Source organism: Petaurus breviceps, unplaced genomic scaffold (genome assembly GCF_028583685.1).
Source record: "Petaurus breviceps papuanus isolate PSGF00001 unplaced genomic scaffold, PetGlider_PUasm1.0 81, whole genome shotgun sequence".
Lineage (NCBI taxonomy): Eukaryota > Metazoa > Chordata > Mammalia > Diprotodontia > Petauridae > Petaurus > Petaurus breviceps.
This window is the reverse complement of record NW_027186546.1, coordinates 8,068,381-8,091,109: the sequence shown is the minus strand read 5'-3', so window position 1 is coordinate 8,091,109 and position 22,729 is coordinate 8,068,381. Positions and strand designations below refer to the sequence as shown.

Below are 22,729 nucleotides of genomic sequence, written 5' to 3'. Positions count from 1 at the left end.
TCACATTTCCATATAACATATGTAAACTCGATTCAAATAATACACAAATCATATTCATTAGGATGTTAATGAAGGGTCTGATATATAAATATATATATTATATATCTTACAGATGAATGATATAGTCTGAACTGAACTTTTGGTGTTTTTAAAATTAAAAGGATCTAGCTTTCTCACACATAAATGGATACCACCACTGCTAGTTCTGGGTGGAGAGAAGGCTGAAATGCTTAAAAAAAACCAAAACACCAAACTCCAATAACACATAGACACACCACAAAGAAGAGAAACAGCTGAAACATTCATACCCATTGAAGCTATTTTTTAAATGATCAAAGCAAAGTTCTCTTGCAGCTAAAAATATTATAGATCAGAGGTTCTTAACATTTTGTGTGTCATGGACCCCTTTCACAGAATAATATATCTTAAATGTGTAAAATGAAATACATAGGAATACAAAGGAAGCCAATTATATTGAAAGATAGTCATCAAAATATTTTAAAAAAACGAGTTCATGGATATGTGGTTAAGATGCCCTGCTTCAGAGCACATGAGTCACCTGAAGTACTGGGAACAGTGGAAATGAAATGGGAAACAACACAAGATATCCTAAGAACATTTTCAAAGGGATACTTCAAAGAAATCAAGCAGCTGTTTGCTATGCTTTAAAGGACCAAATTAAAAACAAGAACAAGCTAGAAAGATTTTTTTTTTTGATCATGCAATTAAATGGAATTCAGAGTTAGGAAAAATAGGAGTAAATAATGAAAAAGTCAGAGGGCATCTAGGTGCTGCAGTGCACATAGTGCTGGATTTGGATTCAGGAAAACCTGAGTACAAACCCTGCCAAAGACACTAGCTTTGTGACCCTGGGTAAGTCTGTCAGCCTTTTTCTCTTCAAATGAAACAATATATGTAAAGTGTTGTGTAAATGTTAGTTATTATCATTATATTATTAGTAGTATGAATTGTATAATAGGAAATTCTCACAATCCATACAGGCAAGTAATATGGGCTCAAAAATCATTGAATTACTCAAATTTGATCCATATACATCAACCCAAGCAAAATACTGAGAAATGAGATTATGATAAAATATTAACAGGATTACTGATGTCATATAGAATTGGGGGAAGGAAGGAAGGATCTGAATACTATATTTCAGGAAATTATCCATGAAAATTTCCCAGAATTAAATAGAATGCACAGGACTCCAATAAGGAGGAATCCAAGCCTTAAAACACACACAGACACATACGTTAAAACTTAAGTGCTACAAAACTTAAGAAAAATACTTCAGTCTCCCAGAAGGATAGAAATAATTTACTTTAGATCACAGTGATTTTTTTCATGGAGGACAAAGGAAGACTGAAAAAATTGGAGCACAGAATTTACAAAATTAAGAAACATGGACAGGGGTGGCCAGGTGGCGCAGTGAATAAGAGCACCGGCCCCAGAGTCGGGATGACCTGGGATCAAATCTGGGCTCTGCTACTTAGCACCACACCCAGAAATAACTGGCTGTGTAACCTTGAGCAGTACTTAACCCCAATTGCTTTAAAAAAAAAAAAGAAACATGTGCTACAGACACAGACTTAACTACCCAACAAATTTAGCAGCTCTATAATGATGGAAGATAGATATTTGGGAAGCATAGAGACTGAAAAATTTATATAAAAAGCTTGACTGCTACAAGAAAGTTATTGATCACAAACAAGCTTCCCAGCCCAAAAGATAAGTAATTAAACAACAAAGGTAAAATCACTGTTGACCAAATGTGAAAATACTCAGAAAGCTAAATTGGTTAAATCACTAGGTCTTCAAAGGGGTGTCAGAGAAACCGACCGGGGGCGGGAGAAAGATACTTCCTGGGGAAACTGTTATCCTTGATGAAGGTGAAGTCCAAGTTAAAAGTTTTTAGTAGAAGCAAGGGAACTTCTTTCAGGGCAGTTTTGTCAAGTTTGAATTAATAATAGAAATAATAAGGGTAACAAAGAATATATTCTCTTCCAAGGGAATAATTGGAGACTATTTACTAACAATTGTAATATTAATTAGTAAATGTGCATCGTATGCTTGTGGCATTATTGATTATTCATCTGTTTGTTATGTGATGGGTTCACCTTTTCCAACTGTATACTTACTTGATATCATTTTCATCTTTCTTTGTATGCAAGTAATACAGATGTGATCTCTTTTTCCTTATATTTCTTTTTTCCTTACCTAGGTGGTGAGCCCAGGCACCCAGGTACACAACCTACGTGTCATCCTTAACTCCCATTCCCCATATCTAGTCGGTTTCCAAATTCTGTCAATGCTACCTTTACAGCATCTCTTATATATGCCCCACTTCTCTTCAGGGACCCTGCCCCCACCCTAGCAATAGACTTTTGGTTTCCCTGCCTCAAGCTTTCTATACTTCCCTTCTTCCACTCAGCTGTCATAGTGATATTCCCAAAGTACTAGTCTACCACCCTGTCACTGTCACCACCACCATCACCTCACCCCTCTTCAGCTAAAATCCCACCTTCTGTAAGGAGCTGTTTCCTAACCCTTTTAATGCTAGTTCCTTTCCTATTTGAATATAGTTTTTTTGTATATTATCTTCTCCCCATTCAATTATGATTTCTTCAGGATAGGAACTGTGTTTTCCTTTCTGGCACATAGTAGGTGTTTAATAAATGTTTCTTCTTATTGACATCAAGTCATTCATCTTTTTTCAACTTTCACTTTTCTACTTTATGTGAAAGTCATAAGACTGTGAAAATCAGAACCCAATAATATACTACTTAAAAAAATAGTATTTAATGCATAAAATCTAAGTTGATTTCAAGTGAAAAGGTGGTCTGAAATTTTCCATGCTATTGCCAATTCATGAAAAGTGGGAGGGACACTAACTAGTATTAGGCAAAATCAAATTCAAACCAGAAACTATTACAATATATAAAGGATATTATAGTTTGCCAGAAGGTTCTTAGTGGCATAAGAGTATACTGGTTTTACATGTATGTAAATAGCGATTCACTTTCCCCATTTACACCACCAGCTATGCCAGTCATGTATCTCTCCACTGCCCATTGGGTCACTTCAACTTTTGTTCCTTCACAGATCACAGTTTCCCATGATTCATAGTCATCTATAGCATCATCATATTAAAATGTATTAAAATTGCTTTTGTGTGTTAGGGATCATCTTAAAATTAATGGAAATGCTATGTGTGTAATTTCCTAAATTCAATTCAGGCCAGTCTCTTTTTGTTACTGTATTCTCATTCCTTATCTGCCATGACTGTGCAGAGTAATACAGAATCTCAGAATTAAAATGAATGTCAGTTGGGGCGGCTAAGTGGTGCAGTGAGTAAGAGCTCCGGCCCCGGAATCGGGAGGACCCAAGTTCGGTTCCGGCCTCAGACACTTAACACCCACACAAAAAAACTAGACCTGTAACCTTGGGCAAGTTACTTAACCCCAATTGCCCTCCAAAAGGCAAAAAGTAAATAAAATAAAATAAAATGAATCTCAGAAACACCTATACCTGAACAAGAATCCCCTCTGTATCATGCTCAACAAGTGGTAATTCAGCCTTTTCTTCAAGATCTCCAGTGAGGGGAATTCCACCTGAGGCAGCCCATTTTATTTTTTTAATAGTTCTAATTGTTGGGAAATTTTTCCTTCACATCAAATTTTAATTTGCCATTTACAATTTCAATCCATTTTTCCTAGTTCTGCCCTCTGGGGACAAGCTGAAAAAGTCTAAGCTTGTTTTTAATGTAACAGCTCTTCTAATACCAGAACACAGTTTCTCTTCTTCTGGATAAATATCTTCAGTTTTTTCAATTGTTACTCATGTTGTATGATGAATTAGAGATCCTTTACCATCATGATTTGTCCTCTTCTGAATATTCCCCAATTAATTAATATCCTTGCTGAAATATGGTACCTAGCCTGAACACAGTAACCCAAATGTGATCTGATCAGGGGAGAAAACATGCACTAATAGTCTTCCTCCATGGGCTACAATTTAGGGAATAAAGCATCCTTCCTTGACTTGTTTTTCGTTATGTGACTTAGTAGGGTAGGTCAGACTCTTTTGCATAGGTATGAACCTTAGTGAGGAAACCCTATGGCATTTTTATCGTTTTATTTTCGTTTTGCATCACAGACATTTCTTGAGAAAAATTCTCTTCCTCTCCATATTGAATCCTCCAACATGACAGGAAAAAAAAAGAAAACATTTGAGAAAAACACCTAATGCAGTGATTGTATCTGATAATTTGTAAAACATTTTGTCCTAGTAGATTGCTACATCTTTACTATAGGAATGAGATGTGTTTCATTATCTATTCTCTGACTGTGGGATTGGTCTCTGAGTTCACCCTCCTTTTAGTGATACTTTCATTTACCATTTTGTCATCATTATGTTGTTTTTCAGTTTCTACTTATTTCACCCTATATCACTTCATATAAATCATCCTATGTTTCTCTGATTTTTCATATTTGTCATTTCTTACTCTTTAATAATATTCCATTATATTTCTATGTCACAGTTTATTATTGTTATTATTATTCAATTGGTAGACGTTGATTTTGTTCTTCTTTATCACCACCAAAGAGTTCTGCTGTTAATATTTTGGTAGCCCTATAGTACTTTGGGCATAGTACAATCAATTTAATATCAATTTCAAACAGGATCCTGGAGGGCCCACCCTCTTTGCAGGGGTTCTTAATCTTTTTGTTTTCTCTTGTCTTGGATAGTCTGATGAAACCTCTGGACTCTTCAGAAAAAAATGGCTTTTTAAAATTAATAATTGAAGAAAATGCTAAATATCAATTAGAAGTTAGTGAAAATAAAGATGTGAGGTCCCGTTATCCAAATTCATGGACACCCTGAAATTTATCGGTAGACCCCATGATGTTCTATAGACCTCTATAAAACCCTGATATATAGGGAATCTCTCACTTGTATGTAATGTGTGCAGGACATTCTTTATGATGATGGTTAAGTACCTTTGGTGAGTGAAGATCTCCTTGTTTTATGCCTCAGTTAATAATTGATTATCAGGAGTTAGTTGAACAAAAGTTCTCTGTGATAAATATGTATTAAGGAATCTTGTAAGATCTGTGTGTGGGAGACACTCTTTTAGAAGAGAGCCTCTAAGGATGCATTTTGTATTATTGTCTCCAGTATATAGTTGTTTTTTGGTATTAATAAAAAAAAATGGCAATAACCAGCCTTTATGTAACACTCGAATGCTAAGATAACATGTTATCTCATTTGATCTTCACAAAAACCTTGTGAGAGAGGTGCTGTTTTTGTCCAAATTTTGTTGTTGGGGAAACTGAGGCAGGTAGGATAAATGACTTGACCAGAACTAGTTTCTGATCAAATAAATAGTTTCTGAAGTGGTATTTGATCTCAGTTTTTCCTAAGTCCTTGTTCAACATTGTATCTAATGAAAGGACCTTGTATTCTCTACCTTTTTCATTTTTTGTTTCCCTGTGAAAAAGTGTCTACTCTAGAAAATAATCTGCAAAAGCTTTCCTGTTTCTTTTGTTTTCTTCAAGGATACTTAGAAATATGTAGATGACTCTCATAAAGATTTCATAAAATTAAGAAAGACATTTGTGTTTGTTAATTATCTTCAATGTCGTCTTACTTTTTTTTCAATAAATAATGCCATTTGTGACTTCTGTATCCTTTTGTTATCTTTCCCTACCTTAGTTATCTTAAAAACCAATCCTCAGTGCTTTTATAATTGTGTTGTTGCCTGTGGCTTGGATTTGGTGCTTGGTTTTATATGTCTGCTTTTCTTTACTTCATGTTCATAACATTTCTATTTCCTTGAGTTCTGTGGTGCCAGTCCAAAAGTTGTGCTGCCATGTAATTAATGTTGACCCTAGATTGCTGTAGAAACATTGACAAATCTGTATAATTTTTGTGTCTTTGTTGCCCTTTTCCCATTCCATCTGTAAGTTTTCTTAGGATCTGATTTAGTTTTATCTGATGGTAAGCTTTGTACAGATGCTTCCCCCCTCACTCCCCGGCCGCTTTCGACTGATTCAAGAAGTGATACGACTTGCTGTCTTTTGCATCCCCTTAATTGTTCTACAAAGAACAATTCTAAACCAGTAGTGTCAAATGAGAATAGAAATGGAAAAGAAATGGATGGTTGTGGGCTGCAGAGTGACTTTGAAAACCACAAATTAGCATTATTTATGTTGTATCATATTTTTATCTTGTTAAACATATCCCACTTAGGTTTTAATCTGGTTCTAGTTGCACTCCGGAATTTTGTGGGCTGCCTGCTACTAGCTGCTCAGCTCCTAACAGTGTTGGCCTTTACTCCCTGCCATGTCCATTTGCTTAGCCAGGAAACCAGTGGAAACCTGAGAGATGATTTCCCAGCTCTAGTCTCCTTGTGGTAGTGACTACTTGCTAATAATGATTTAGCTTTGCTTTATAAATGGCAGCTAGGTGGTAGAGTAGATACAGTGTTTGGGCTGGAGCCAGTTCCTGAGTTCACCTTCCTGAGTTCAAATCTAGCCACAAATACAATAGGAGCCTAGGCAAGTCACTTAACCCTGTTTGCCTCATTTAACCCTGTTTGCCTCAGTTGTTCTTCTGTAAAAAATGAGCTGGAGAAGGAAATGGCAAACCACTCCAGTATCTTTGCCAAAAAAATACCCAAATGGGGTCATAAAGAATGTGACAAGGTTGAACAACAGCAAATTTGTTTAAAAATATTTACAATCAGAATCAATGTCACGATCCCTTTTTTTCCAGAGTTTTAACAGCTGGTTAAACAGGTTGCATTGAAGCTATGCACCATTTTTTTTCTCTAGCTTTTCTTCTAATTTGCCTCCTTGTAAAAAATTTCCACACTACTTTGATACATTTTTGACTAAAAATATTCTTATCATTAACTTCTATAAAACAGCAATTAATTTCTGCATTAAAACAATTTTTCAAGGCTAAAAATTAAATCACAGCATGTTCTTGGCATAGGGACCAAGTATTTATGAGAGAAGCTTTATGAAAGGGTACATCAAGTTACAGTTGAGCTACTTCATAGTCTAATTCCATTTATATTATTGTATTAGGCAGAGTATCAAATTATTATACTCCCCATATGGTACCACGAGTAATTAATCTTGTATATTTACTTAAAAAAAATAACCCTTGTGTCTTATTTTCTAAACTCGTTTGTAAACTTCTTGTAGGCAGAAATAGTCTCGTATTTCTTTTGAGTTTTCTACAATGTTATATACATTTTAGTTATTCATTAAATACTTATTGAGTAAATGATTTAGGGTGTTGATAATGGTTGCATTGATTTGTTTAGATTTAACAGGAATATATTTTAGTTGTGGCAGTAGGCATCCAATAAATGTTTGAGGATGATTCCATAGTGATTCTCAGAGGGAGCCCATAGGACTTTGTATTATAAGAAGCATAAGGCACCTTTTTTTGAATGCTGTTTGCCACCTATATACCAGCAAATTGGGATTCAAAGATCTGTTGATTCCACGTTTGTGACCCTTTTCCTCTTATCCCCTGCTGCCAGGGGCACCATCCTCAGGGGTCACTGCCCCATTGTTATCATTTGGTGCCCTTACCATATACACTAGAAACTCTTGGAATATGCATAGCAAATCCAGATAAGCTCTTTGGCTGATGTAGCCTCCCTAGCTATTTCATGGGAATGGCTAAAAAGTCCTTCAAGCTACTTTGGGGAGCAGTTTCGCTTCTTTGCCAAAAGGCCAAGAGAATTTGGAGATGAATGATATGTTACACCCGCATTTTAAAGGTACAACCAACATTTGCGTTTTGTACAATGTAATTGCTGCCTACTCCTGTATTAAATTTAGCTAGATGGGTCTTTTTTTTTTCACAAGAGCAAAATGCATTTCAGCTTACTGCAATGTAGCTCTTGGGGTTTTCTCAGCGGAAAAGAATGAACAGAATCAGCTGAAATTTTATTGTCTGTTGGTAAACACTTTGTACATTATTTCAGCCAGCTCTAATTAGATTTATTTTAAAGCTCAGTTCCCATAAAGTGTAGTGACAGCCAACAATAAAAATCAAATGCTGATTCTAATAAAAACACACATACACACAATCACACCAGAACTAGTTGTAATTCATTCTTGTGTCCTTTTAGCATAGCTCTTGAAACATGTTGATGGAGAGACATTTTAATTTTAGACCCTCAGAACATCAGAAGAATACTAACCTGAGGAAGAAGAGAACACCTGCAATGTACCTTTTATGGTATGAATGAATGGTGTTAGAATTAATTTTAATTGTGAAGGAAAAAAAATTTGTTTTCTGATATCCATCAAATTTTCAAAGCAAGTTGTTTGCATTCAAAGGGAGACTTCATTGTGAGGGTACAGCCAACATTTGAGGGTCGTCTGTATTTGGGTCAGTATGGTAATTCTTTAGGGGCTGAGCATTCATCTTTTATTGGTTTATAATGCCTGCTGTAATTATGCAGCATTGCATTAATGCATATTACTTTTGATAGCGCCAGTCCATCTATTACATAAGCTATTTTTTCTCACTTTTAGAATTTATTTTGTTGTGCAAAAATTTCTGCTCTGTTTGAACACTTATGTCACCAGTCTTCTATGTATTTTTTGATTTTTAAAAATTGAACTTAAATACCCATAATAAAATGAGTATTTCTGTATACATATAAGATTATACATGAAACTAAACATTATATAGAACTTGCTTTTCTTTTTAAGTGTATAATAAATTGAACATCCAACTTCCAAAACTGTTTTGCTTGTATGTGAAGCTGTCTAGCTTTTCTTCTGTGCATTAAAAATATTTTAGTATCCTTTTCTTTTGTGGGGTGCTGTGGAACTCTATCCCTAGCCCCTCTTCCTCCTACATACATATTTCTTTCCATACCGATTTGTCCTTTCAAATTCCTTAGGCAGTATCTCCAACTAGAAATACCTCCATGCCATGAATTCAATAAATATAAATAGATGATGATAATCTGTTTATTAAAAAGTGACTATGCCAGAGCATTCAGGTTTCCTAGCTCTATTCATTGTTAAAACACCTTGAAGTGAATAGGGGCCTCAGTTCAACTGAGGGAGCATGCATTTGAATGCTCAGCCTTTGAAGAAATGCTATATTGATCTGAATATAGGTAACTCCATATATAGTCTGTGCCCCCAACGTGAAATCTCTCTGAAAAGTTGGTATAATCTGATTTAGGCTGTGTTCAGGTTTATACTGGCTAGACTTGGGAGAAAAAAAAGTGTCTTCAGATCACTCATTGTGAAAAAAAATGAGCATGTAAAGTCACATATGTATCAAAATATTCATAGCAGCACGTTTTGTGGAAGCAAAATAAAACACCCTGAAAACAAAGTGGGTAGCCACCAGTTGAGGAACAATTGAACAAGTTGTAATAGAGTATGTAATGATGGATATGAAGAATTCAGAGGAACATGGGAAGATTTGTATGAAATGTAGTGCAAGGTAAAATAAGCAGAACCCGGAAAACCATGTAAACATTGATGACAACATTATTGCAGAAAACAGCACTTAAAGGCCATGGAACTTAGATTAATTGCAATGACCAATTCTTGTCCCAGAGGATGGATTATGAAACACAATCCCTTCCCCTGGGTAGGTAATATGTAGGACAGATGGGAGACATTGCCAACTCTTCTAGACATGGCTGGTTTTGTCCCATTTGTGTTTCATTATTTGTCTTTATTTCAGAGGAGCATCAATTAGGGTAGTATACCACAGGAGAGGACTGTGGCATAAAAACAAAAGATTATCAACATAACTTTTAGAGAAGATACTATCAGATATTTATTTTCTTGGCCATTGAGTTGGAAGTGCCAAGTCAGGGCAAAGGCATATGAGAATTAGACCCAGAGCCAAAGCCTCCTAAATAGATATGTTTCTGGGGAAGTTTGCCAGGGATTACATACTCATAAATTGGGACAATTCCAAGGAAACTGAAGAGGATTGTTACCTAGCTACACCTATTCAGAGCTTAGGCATAAATGGTTCTGTCAGCACAGGAAATGACAAAATAAGCAGACTGTCTCTTTTTTCTTTATTCCATCTGTATTATAGTTCTTAAATAAATGATCAGAACAACATTCTGTCAGAGAAATATGGTGGTTTTTTTGTTCTTAGAAGTGGTTTTAATTAGTTTATTCTGGGAGAATTTAAAAAAGTAAATTCCTTCTCTATAACGAGTAGCTCACTAACCAGTGGGATTGAGGTCATCACCTGCTTATCCAATTGGTGATGAACCGGTTTAGTGTTATCTTTCAAGGTGATTTCATCACACTTAACCAAGATGTTTCACTTAACTCAGGTGAAGCTGTTATTGCTTTTAAGTGTGAGGGTGATAGTTTGTTTCTGTACAAATGAGCCAAATTGCCTCATTGAAGTTCACCATAATGAATATTTTGCTTTGTGTTTTTCTCTTTCCCCTTTCCCCCCCAAAGGTTCTTAGCATGGTAATTAATGCAGCTTACAAGCCAGGAAGGGTATTGAGGGAACTACAGCTTGTGGAAGACCCACAATGGAATTTCCAGGAGGAGACCCTGAAAGCAAAGTAAGTGTTTTCAACTCTGGAAAACCTGGCTTTGAGTAATGCTTAATTTGCTATGTCTTATTGACCCAATAATGAGCAATTAAAAAAAACTAAAGGAGGTTAAAGTATTGTCCAGAAGCAATATATGCTATGTATGAATATAGATTTATATGAGTTTTATTATATCCAATTACCTTTTGGACAGGAACTTAGGCAATATATTTCTGTAAGTATGAGTTTGAAAGTCTTTTTTTTTTTATTGTTCAGTAGCAAGTATCTGGTTGGTTCATTTGAAAAGTAGACTATGATACTGTAGCCTTAAAGTAAACTTATGTATGCTTTGGTGGATATAAAGGAGAAAGACTTCTCATATACATGAAGAACATGTTTTAATACAAGTCCATGATTAGTACAAATAATGAATCCCCTGAAGTGGTCATTTATATTTGAATTCGTACTTTTCAAAGTTATAATTATATAAAATATGGTAATTGGTTCCAACCCTTTGGAAATAGGCAGTGAAAATTAGAATATTGCACCTACCTTGGGGAATTCCTTATTCACACAAATCTGGACCTAACTATATTGATAATCTGTACTTATCTGTACACAGCCCTTGCTCTCTGGAAGTGTTCTTTTTTTTAAGAATCCACATTTCTTTGGGGCAGATTGAGGGAGGTGGGTGGTAGTGATTCTTTCTTGGGATGGTAGATATTTTCTTCTTATCTCCATTGAATTGCAGGTAAACTTAACTGAAGGAGAAAATTTTTACATTGCTTTCAGTTTCCTGAAATATGAATTTCAGAGCCCTCAGCCAAATGTTTTAGTGGATGTAAGAATACATAGGTGATAGAGAAAGTACTTTGCTCCAGACAACTATATGTTAAAAAAATGCTTTGAAACTTGATGATTTTTAAAAAATTCTCAGTGCCCCAAAATAGATTAGCTGTTACTGGCTTACTTCCTCTGGAATCCATATTTCCTCCCAACTCATACTGTGCAAACACTTTTTTCATCTTCACCCTTGGCACATTGTATACATTGAAGACAAGTTTAAAAAAGAATAAGAATCTATATATATCTAGTCCAGGAGTTCTTAACTTGCGATACGTGAACCTTTTAAAAAATATTGAGTAATTTCAGTGTAACTGGGTTCCTTTGTAATCCTGTACATTTTATTTGACCCACTTCAGAGCATTTTTCTGAGTAGGGGCACAGGGCCATGGCACAAAAAAGTTAAGGAACTTCCTATCTTGTGTATGCATCCCTCTTTCCCTTGAAGAGGTTGCATCCTGCATAGAGAGTACCTAGGGAGCATGCTAAAAATTTTAAGAATCAAGAATTTTTTACTTAGAGCTAACCTAAATTAATCCTTCTCCAATATAAGTTCATCATCTCCTTTTGATGCTCACTGTATATTTGAAAAACTAGCACATGGCATTATCCTTATCTTGAACATCCCACTTATTGCCAGCAATTGACTAGCACTCCAGGTATATGTTCAGGGACATCTTCTGAACTATGACTTATTGTTGAAATCACTGATGGGATGATGATGCTTTACTAGACAATACAAGGTATAAAGTATCTATAAAACACTCAAGGGCTTTTGGGGGGTTGTTTTTGGTTTTTGATGGGCATTGTAGCATATCCATTCTGTTGGATGAAGTATTATTAGATTTGTCCTTCTGCTCTTTTATTTCTCAAAGATTAGCATCACATTGTTTCAAATACTTAATTTTTCTATCCACTCATTTTTTTTTTAAAGCAATCGGGGTTAAGTAACTTGCTCAAGGTTACACGGCCAGTTATTATTTCTGGGTGTGGTGCTAAGTATCTGAGCCCGGATATGATCCAGGTCATCCCGACGCTGGAGCCGGTGCTCTTACTTGCTGAGGCACCTGGACGCCCCTATCCACTCAATTTTAAGAAAGCTTTAGGGAAAGTCTGTCTGCAGCTCATTCTTACAAATATCATATATGGCACAGAAAAGGGAAATTGGAACTTTTCTCCTCTAAAATTACCTTTTTCTCCTCCACTAAAAAGAAAAGCATCAGTAATAGTAGAGCCTTTTTCTGGACAGCCAGGAAAATCTTTTTATTTTGGTCCCCAAATATAACCCCAAATTCAGTGCACATGGAATAAATCTAATAGATACAGACAGAATATTTTTAGTGGATCTGTGATCTCAGTGATTTGGGTATTTCCTTTTATCAACATAGATCATAGACCCTCCTCTGCTTTTTTCATTTTGTCTAACACTTATCCATACCCTTCCCTTAATTTTACATAGGGGGTCAACCTAACTTGATGGGGCCTTCATCAAGATCTCTTGATTACCTGAATACCCATATGACCCACACACTGCCATCCCTCTCATTTTACAAGACCTGGCCATTTATCTCTTTAACAGTAACTTATGCGATACTTTGTTCATATTGTACATTGTTGGTATTGTACTCTAGCCTAATAATATTCATTTTATGTTTTTCCTTGCTTTTTGGATGACACACTTCATTTTGATTTCTCAATGATTTAGCATTCTGTAATTTAAAGTTGTACACCATCACCAGAAACTGTTAATAATAAAATGATAAGTTTTTATTTCAGGAAGAAGCTTGGGGTCATTAAAAGCCCTACATAATTTGCTTCACTCTTCCTTCTGTTTAATGTTGGGCCTAGTTCATTGTCTTTGGTAGTGCCTATCCAAGATATATACATGCACAATACATTTATGTATATGTGTGTATATATGTGCACATAACACATACATACATGCATACATACGTACATACATACACTGTATGGATGGTTAGGTTGGACTTTTTTTTGAGTGATCATAGATCTAATTTAGAGTATCAGGATTGATTCTTATCAGCAAAATGTCATCTGCAGATAGGAGCATCCAGAGAATTTCACTCTCCCTAGGGGATTCCTTCTCAAGTGAATTCTGTACCGAGTGTCCTTCATAACAGTGGCAGAGCATAAGGATCCTGTTCCAAATGCTAGAAAACAGAGAGGGTACTTTTTGCAGAGCTTGCACTAGTTTCTGTGTTGCCAAGTCGATCGGAGTTTTTATTAAATCCAGCCTAATAAAATCAAAACAGGCATTGTGAAATCTGGCCCTGCCATATTCTAAAAGCAACATATTACCTCTTATATCAAATATGACAGTAAGTTCCATTTCAGAATCTTACACAGCAACTTATAATGAGAAAATGTCTGTCTCAACTGGGTTTCAAGTGCGCTAGATCACAATAGTATCTTTGAGCAGCTGCTAATGATGACAGGTTTATAGTCAGCAGGAATGTTAGTGTTATCATACTACATGTTGAGTCACCTCATTCCTTCTGATGTAGAATGACAGCTTTTTAGATCTTGACAACTTTGCTGTTTACTTTAGTCGGAAAGGAAGGAGAGAGAGCTCTTTCCCACTTAGCTGAAAGGCAGAAATCCTTGCTGTCATGAATAAATTAACTTGCATTTAATTCACTGAGCTGTCAAAGGTATATGTCACTGAATCAATTGCAAACAGTGTTTCAAAGAAAGATAGAATTTTGATTATTCATCGAGGTAAGGAGATTACTATCAATTATCATTCATAGTTCCTGCTTTTTCACATAAATGTAAAAACCTATATACTGGAAGGAATTTAAAATATCATTGGAAAAAGGGTCTTGATGGTATAAATCTACATAAGAACTACCATATATCTTCTATAGGAATTTTCTGACATCTTTTTATTCACTTATATGGTGTCAGAAAGACTTTCAGTATTCCCATAAGAGGTTCTTACAGTGTTTAAACAGTATTTAAGGTGTTTATCAATTTATTAATGACCATTTATTGAATACCAGTGATAAAAATAAAAATAGCCGTTATATGCAGTTCAGCTACTATTACATATTTTGGCAGAAAAGACTCTCTTATTGTATATTTCCTTGTTCTCCAGTATTTTGGACATACTGCTTAAACTTATCTCTCAAGGTTGTTAGGAGGATCAAGTGAGATAATGATTGTAAAATGCTTAGCACAATGCCTGGTACATAGTGAGCACTATGTAAATATTAGCTGCTGCTGCTCCTACCACTAACACCACCACAACTGCCACCATATTGAAAAGCCTGCTTTCTGTCATTGTAGTCCCTACCCAGAACATAGATCCTATGCTTTCTTTAATTTTTTCATTTTAGCCATTATAGTTTTTAAAAACAAAACAAAAACTTTTTGATGTCTAGAATTCCTTAGCAGTTTATTTTGAGCGTTAGCACTCTTACTATTCTTTTTAAAAGTAATTTCATTATCAAACATCATTTTTACTTCACTTTCATTTCTGAATGTATTTATCACTACAACCCTCCCCAGAGAACCATCACTTACAGCAGAGAAATTTTTTTAAACGAGGACATAACAAGCAATTCAGCATAATTAAGCCAGCACAAGGCAGAATGGTTCAGTGGATAGGGTGTTGGATTGGGAGTCAGAAATCCTGGGTTAAAAATTGGCTTGGCCACTTACTGCCTCTGTGACCCTGGGGAGGTCTCTTTACCCCTTTGGGTTTCAGTTTTGTCACCTGTAAAATAAGAGTTAGTGTTGGCCTAGAGGGCCTCTGAGGTCCCTTCAGTTCATGGTCTATTATCATCCTATTATACATGTTTGACAGTTCATGCAGTGGAGGCTTCTGGGTTACACAACCAACAAGATGGAAGACTGTTTTCTCTGATCCTCATGACCTCTCAAACCTTTCCAAAATAGGAATTGTGTACAAGTGACAAAGCAGTTTCAGATTTCTCCATGGTCCAGGACACTAAGTATGAAAGAGAAAAAGAACCAATGAGCTAAAAAGCATAGAAGCTAAAGCCTAATTACCAACTCACTCAGCAACCTGTCCCCGACTTCCTACTTGACTCCAGAAGCAGGGCTGTACAAGGCAGCCTACAGGCTTGTAGCAGAACTCAACTCCCCCTCCTCCCTCTTTATTCCAGGGAAAACCAAAAGGCAGGGTACAACACCATGGCAGTGCTCTGTGCTGCAGAAGTACCCAACTAGAATACTAAGAACAGAGAAAACCAGGGCAGGACGGGTTTGTGGCTAGGAGGTACTCTACTAGACCTGAGGAAGAGAGCCCAGCTGCTTACCTGGGACCACTTGTGTTCTCCAGAAGTCGCTTGGGGGAGAAACTTGAGCTCAAGACCAGTGAAACGTGAATTGCCCAATGTAAGAAGAGACTGAAATGGCTCTGAGGTAAAAAACCATTACAAGGGAAGGAATCAGAAGGGAAAAATAATGGGGAAAATCTGAAATTACCGAAGATACCAGGAGGAAGGAAAATGACTAAGGACGTTAACAACAGAACAGAAAATGGCCTCCAGATCAGGGAAAAGAAATCAAGTATCTGTGAATAAGTATTGCAAGACAAAGGAGAAGAAACCAATACCTGATGAAGTAGAGGGCCCTGAATGGTTTGAAAGAGAAATAAGAATTATGAAAGAATTTATGGATTACATAGGAGAAATAATTGACAGAATAGAAGAATTTGAATCCAGGGGAATAAATCTCACCAAAAAACAAATGAGAGGATAACTGATTTGGAATGCAAATATATGCAATATATATTCTGGAAGAAGAGAAGCAAAAAACAGTTATCATTTAAAGAGAATATGATCTGAACTCAAGGACAGGATATATAGAGATAAGTTAAGGATCACAGGTCTCTCAGAAGAGTAGTTTCAAACTCACATAGAAATGGTGGTCACAAAACTGTGTACAAGGATCCCTACAGATTACATATTAGTTTAGAAATCACATAGTAACATTATCTACGTTGTGTTGCATTTGTATTTGTTTTGTTATATATTTCCTAATTGCATTTTAGTCTAGTTTAAGCAGTAAGGTGTAAACACACCTCTGTTCCAGGAGAACATGACAAGTCAAAAAACTTGAATACCATAATTCAAGAAATAATATAAGAAAAGATAATAAAACTGCCTACAACTTCAGAACACAGAACAGAGTGCCAATTGAAAGAATCTACTGATTGTCTAAAGGTGTGTCTGTGTGTGCGTGCATGCATGTGTCAGTATCTATGTTCCCTACTCATGATCTTCCGTCTCTGCAGGGGAGATTGGAGATGCATTTTATCATCTCTTCTCTGGGGCCAGGTGTGGTCTTAATAATTCTTATAGGATCATGCCAGACTTCTTGATTTCTCTTATTATTTTTGCCCTTTCCACAATTTGTATAAGTCTTTTAAATATCTGAGTAGGTTGGTAAGTTGCTCTACATTGATCTCAATGTCCTATCTTCCTCTTCCTTGGAATTTATACTTCTGAGCTTTAAAAAAATTTTTTTAAAGCAATCAGGGTTAAGTAACTTGCTCAAGGTTACAGGGCCAGTTATTTCTGGGTGTGGTGCTGAGTATCTGAGCCCAGAGTTGATCCCCAGGTCATCCTGACACTGGAGCCGGTGCTCTTACTCGCTGTACTACCTGGCCGCCCCATACTTCTGAGCTTTTTGATCCCCACTGAGTTGAATTCCCCTCTTGAGTTTTTGGCTGTAGGATACTACCTAGCCTTACGTTGAAAATTTGTGACACGATTTGCCCATATTGAGGGTGCATATCAAATACTCTGACCAGCTTTCCTCTTCTTTTGTACCATAAATTCTAACTTGGAGCTATCATTTCCTTCCAAGATTGCCATCATTGATGCCCCCAGCAATTAGTATATCCTGCTCAATGAAAACTGTCAATAATAAGAGTTACCTTCGCTGTTTCATCCACTTCTCAAAGAAGCAAATTATCATTAAGGCAAAAAAGGAAAAGTATTAGCTTCTCTGTTTTTGACAGCTCGAGGCCTCTGCCGGTTGTCTGAGGAATTGAAATTTTCCCTGACACTTCAGTATCAGACTTGTGATCTGTTTGCTGAACTCTGTTTTTTCCCTTTCTTTGGAGGTAATCTATTCTGATGACTCTCTTATTTGATCTCCTGACCTCTTGACTAACAGGATAAACCTCACTGAACAAAACAAGCAAGAAAGCTTTCACTTTCTAAAAAACTGGGGAAAGAGTTTAACTAAGTTAAGGATTTAACTAGAGTGCCCTATCTGGGAACTGCCTGGAATAGACACTCTCTCTTCATGCAAGATGCCTTCCTGACCACCTTCTTTTAAAATGCTATCTTTGAAAATTCATCAGTTCTGATGCAGTGATTTTTTTCCCCATTTTTTTCTTTTCCTTCCTTCTGAGGTGATTTATAATGGCAGGGAATTTTCTGTTGTATAGCAACTTAGTTTCCTCTAATATCTCCCCATTGCTTTTTCTTTTCCTTATAAGGCATACTTTAAAATCTTGTCAGTGTTTAGAGTAGCCTTTCTGGGCCATTTCATAAATTATATAGCTAAGGATTTTTTGCTTTGGGTTCATATCTGCAATGGGAAATAGAAAAATGTGAAACCATGCTTTTTCAGCAGTATCTTTTCATAACTCCAGTCTACCAAAAAAGGAGTTATTTCTTTGTCATACACTTCCCCTCACCTCTGGGGAGAATTTCACTGGATAAACCCAACAATTAATTCTGTGTTCCTTTGTAATATAATAAAGTATTGATTAGGAATCAAGAGTTCTGGATTATATCCGAACACTACATGAGTGATGTGACCCTAGATGACACTATAAACGACACACTCAGGACATTTGCCCTAGATAAGTCATGAAAGTGTGCTGTAAGTCATAGTTTCTTCACCTGTAAAAATGGGAATATTTATAATAGGTTTTCTACAGGACTAAACAAGAAAAAATATATGAAGGCATTTGAAAAACTATAGAGACAGAGAGTGGTAGGTACAGTGGTTAGAGTGCCAGGCCGGGAGTCAGGAAGACTCATCTTCCTGCTTTCAAATCTGTCCTCAAACACTTATTTTCTGTGTGACCCTGGGCAGGTCACCTAATCCTGTTTGCCTCAGTTTCCTTATCCTTAAAATGAGTTGGAGAAGGAAAAGGCAAAGCACTCCAGTATATTTACCATGAAAACCCCAAGTGGGTTCACAAAGAGTGAAATAGAAATGAAGCATTCCACATATACAGTCATTGTTGCCATCCTCTTCATCAGCATCAAATTCAGCTCCTTAGTGCCAGAAATTCAGTCGCCCTTCTATTTACTGTTCTTCAAGTTTCTGCTTGTCTTTAAAGACACCTCACACCTCCGATGGCCCTCCTTTCTCTGTGAAGTCCTCCTCAGTCGCCTTTTTCCCTTCCCCCAGTCAGAACACGTGTTTTGTACTTTCCCTCTTCATTGATCATATTCCGTCATTATTTTTGCATGTTTATCTCCCCTATTTCACTGTAATATCCTTAAGAGCAGGCCTAATATCTTAGTTATCTTTGCATCCTCAGCTGACAAATATAACAATAATTAGGAGGATAACAGATTTTCTATAGCATGAAAATTCTTCCTATAATACGTGCTTAATGTTTATTTAATTTAAGAAGTAGAATATAATTAATCTTCCTTCTTCTAAGGTTTTTGTAGTATTTTCCAGCTAAATCATAAGAAATTATCTCTGCCCTCCCCAAATTTGTAATATACTTGGGGCACTTGTTCTCCCCATCTTCTCTCATAGACGCTGTAATCTTTACCTATATATACATTGGTTATAGCCTAATTTATTCGTCCATTTTGGGTGCAGCCAGAGACATAATTGTTAGAGAATTCTATAAACTTGCATTTATTTGTGAGCCCCAGGTTCCCCACTTTAAGCCTTGACCTGGATTTCACCAAGGCTCTGTACTGCTTTTCTGTAATTTTAAAACGCTACACCAAAAGCCTGGTTTTTAGCTATTTAGTAAAAACCCAAGGACTACATAAATTGTAAGAGATGACAGCAACAAAGGACAAATGTACAGACTGGATATTATTTTAACCTTGCTCCCAATGCATTTTGGTAGTTCATACTATTGACACAATTTAATTCTGTTTTCATTTTGAAGCATAATGAATGTCATGAGTGAGAGCCACCCAGGAGTGAATTACAGAAACCCTATTAAAGCTAAAGAAGAAAGTTCTTGATTAGGAAGAAAAAATAACTTTACAGAAGCTTAGGACTTAGTATATAGTCTTATTACCAAGGAGTAAAAAAAAAAATCCTGTTGCATAGAAAGTCAAGTTTAGCATACGAAGAGGGGTTGATCAGAAAGGAAAGCTAGAATTGTGATTTAAAAGAGTAGTCATTGAAAGCAAATTTTTTTTTCCTGACAGTGTTGGGGACTAAGGAGTATCAGAGAAAAGTATAACCCTGTTGCCCAGGGTAAATGGAATCTTGATAAGAAATGATGGACAAAAGGCAGAACTGTTCAACTCTTTATTTTCCTTTCTTTTTCTACCAAGGAGAAAAATCTTTCGACTGAAAAGAGAAACACAAAAAATATCTTACAAGGAGTTGAAGCACAAGATGATAGTTCCATCCCAGGGTGTAGAAAGAAATGGTGGATATAATGACCAAAGCACTCTTTAAGGGCCTCTTGAACATCATAAAGAATCGGAGATGTGTTGAAAGATGGAAGAAGGGCAGATGACCAAAGGAAGTAGTCTCTAGACTCTAGGCAACATCTTCCATCTACTTGTGAAAGAGAACCCATATCCATCATCATAACCAAAAATTGTGTTGTGAGTGATGAGTTACTCTTTGTCACGTGATAAGTCATGTGGTTTCTGTAAGGAAATACAGTATACTCTTCAACATATAGCTCTGGTTTGGGCATCAGGCTATCCCCTGAATTCGGAACAGTCACATAACCTTTCAATGAATATTGCTCCTTTTTGGAAAAGATGATCCCAAGCCTTGCTCTGCCACTACCATGTTCTGGGATTAAAAAGAACAGATAAATGTTACAAGGGATCATATCAATAAAAGGCATTAGAATAATTTCTTGAGTCCTTCCATCCCAGGTCAGTGACATTGAAATTAAATTCAAAGGATAGATAAGTTCCAATGATCAAATTGCTGTGTTTTGAAATAAACATTTAGGAAAGCTTAGATACTAGAACTTTTGTTGTCACCCTCAGGATATTCATTTGAAATTTCTTCTCAGTTAAAAAAAAAAGATGGTACTTTCACTTCTAAGAAAAGAGGAAAAATCCTGAGACTGACCTTAGAAAAAATTATAGAACTGAGACTGTAAAAGGGCCTGACTTGCAAGAACCAATGGCCACTTTCAGGGGGAGAATAATTGATCTGTTTGCAACACATTGTTCAACAAAAGAGATGAGAATAGTGATTTAACAAGTGTAATTTGGGCTTCGTGGGTCTTTGGCAATATTTTGCCCTCAGAATCAATATGGGGACTTTTTGAAGGGAATTTCAGTTAGAATGGATGCGTTTAATGTTTTCTAATTTTTTCAATTAGCAAAAATCTATCTCCTTTTCTTATCACTTCCTGTCTTTTATTTCCTTCCTATCCCTTATTAAAAACAAAAACATCATAACAAATATGAATAGTCAAGCAAAACAGCTTCATATCTTTGCCATATCCAAAATATATGTCCCATTCTGTATCCTAAGGCCATCACCCCTGTTGGGCAGCAGGTCCTATGGTAGGACCATCATAATCATAAGTTCTCTAGAATCATGGTTGATCATTACATTGTTGTTGTTGTTTTTAAAATTTTTTTTTAATTTTTTGCTTTTTGGAGGGCAGTTGGGGTTAAGTGACTTGCCCAAGGTCACATGGCTAGTTTTTTATGTTAAGTGTCTGAGGCCGGATTTGAAGAGTCAGGTCCTCCTGACTCCAGGGCTGACACTCTATTCACTGAGCTACCTAGCCACCCCCATTACATTGTTCTTAAGAGTTTCTTAAGTCTTTCAAATTTTTTCAATTTTTTTTTTACCTTATTGTTATTGTATACATTGTTCTGGTTCTGCTCACTTCACTTTGCATCACTTCATATAAATCTTCCCAGGTTTCACTAAAACTATATCTTTCATCATTTCTTATGGTACAATTGATACTGAGACATTCACATACCATAATTTATTTGGCTATTCCCTAGTTACCCAGTTGATGGACACAACCTCCTTCCCCCCTCCTTTGTTTCTAGTTCTTTGCCATTACAAAAAGAGCTACTATAAATATTTTTTGTACAACTGGGTCCTCTTCCTCTTTCTTTGTCTTCTTTGGGGCATAGGTCCACTTACAGTGGTGTTAGATAGAATGGCTGCATTTTAGAGAAAAAGTAGAGACAGGGAGACAAACTTAAAAAGCAAGGAGGTGATAATGGTAGGACTACCTACTTCTCCAGGATACCCTCCTCTTGTGGGTAAATTGGGATGAGTGGTAACCTAAGATGTAGCTTTCCTATTGGCTTCTATTGTGAAGTTATAAGCTTGGATTGGAGGAAGATTTCTGACTTTCCCAAAGTTATATCTTCTTGTTTAAGTAGTTCCAGAAATCATGACTATCTCTAAATGACCTCTCCTAGCTTTTATAAGTAACAACTATAGCACTAAATGGGAGAACCAAGTGTGGGAGCTGTGGCCATATGTCTGTTCAGAACTGACCCTGGGACCCCCTCATTGCTTTATTGTTCCTCACTCTTGAGATTTGGCTAGGGCTTGTTCTTTGGTTTATTTCTTCAGTGTGTTTTTCACCTTGGATTGTAGTGAGGTCTTTCTCCCTGCCGCTTCTTCATTTCTTCAGTGTGTTTTTCACCTTGGATTGTAGTGAGGTCTTTCTCCCTGCTGCTTCTTTGCAGAAATGCCATTTTTTTAAAAATAAAAATCAATTGAGTTTCTAGAAGATACGCAGTTTTCCCCAAGATAAGATTTCTTTGTCCTGAATTGCATAGTTTTCAAAATGATAACATAATTAATTATGTACTTAATTTTTCAAAAATTAAATGTGATGATAAAAGCACAAGTTTCATTTCATAACATTTATTTTGGGGACTGGTGTTCATTAGTTATGCACCATGTATTAAATTGCACATTACCAAATGAGAGTATACTTAATGGAAAATTGTATTGTAGTGGATTGTTTTAACTTTTCCTTTATATCACCAACCGTTTATAAACAGAATTCATTGTTATTATGGCATGAAAATACTTGTTGATAAGTTTGCCACGCACTGACTCCTGCATTCTCATTTTTCATCC

The 22,729-nt window shown here is 36.2% G+C and overlaps 1 protein-coding gene across 4 annotated transcripts in view; it reads left to right on the top strand.

Annotated features, from left to right (window-relative positions):
• Nucleotides 1-22,729, top strand: part of LOC138176135 (scm-like with four MBT domains protein 2) — a 311,257-nt gene that overhangs the window by 269,806 nt on the left and 18,722 nt on the right. For all 4 annotated transcript variants that reach the window (XM_069106903.1, XM_069106904.1, XM_069106905.1 and 1 more), the window contains one exon: nucleotides 10,494-10,603. In XM_069106903.1, the coding sequence (XP_068963004.1) occupies nucleotides 10,494-10,603 (110 nt within the window). The remainder of the gene's footprint in view (nucleotides 1-10,493; nucleotides 10,604-22,729) is intronic.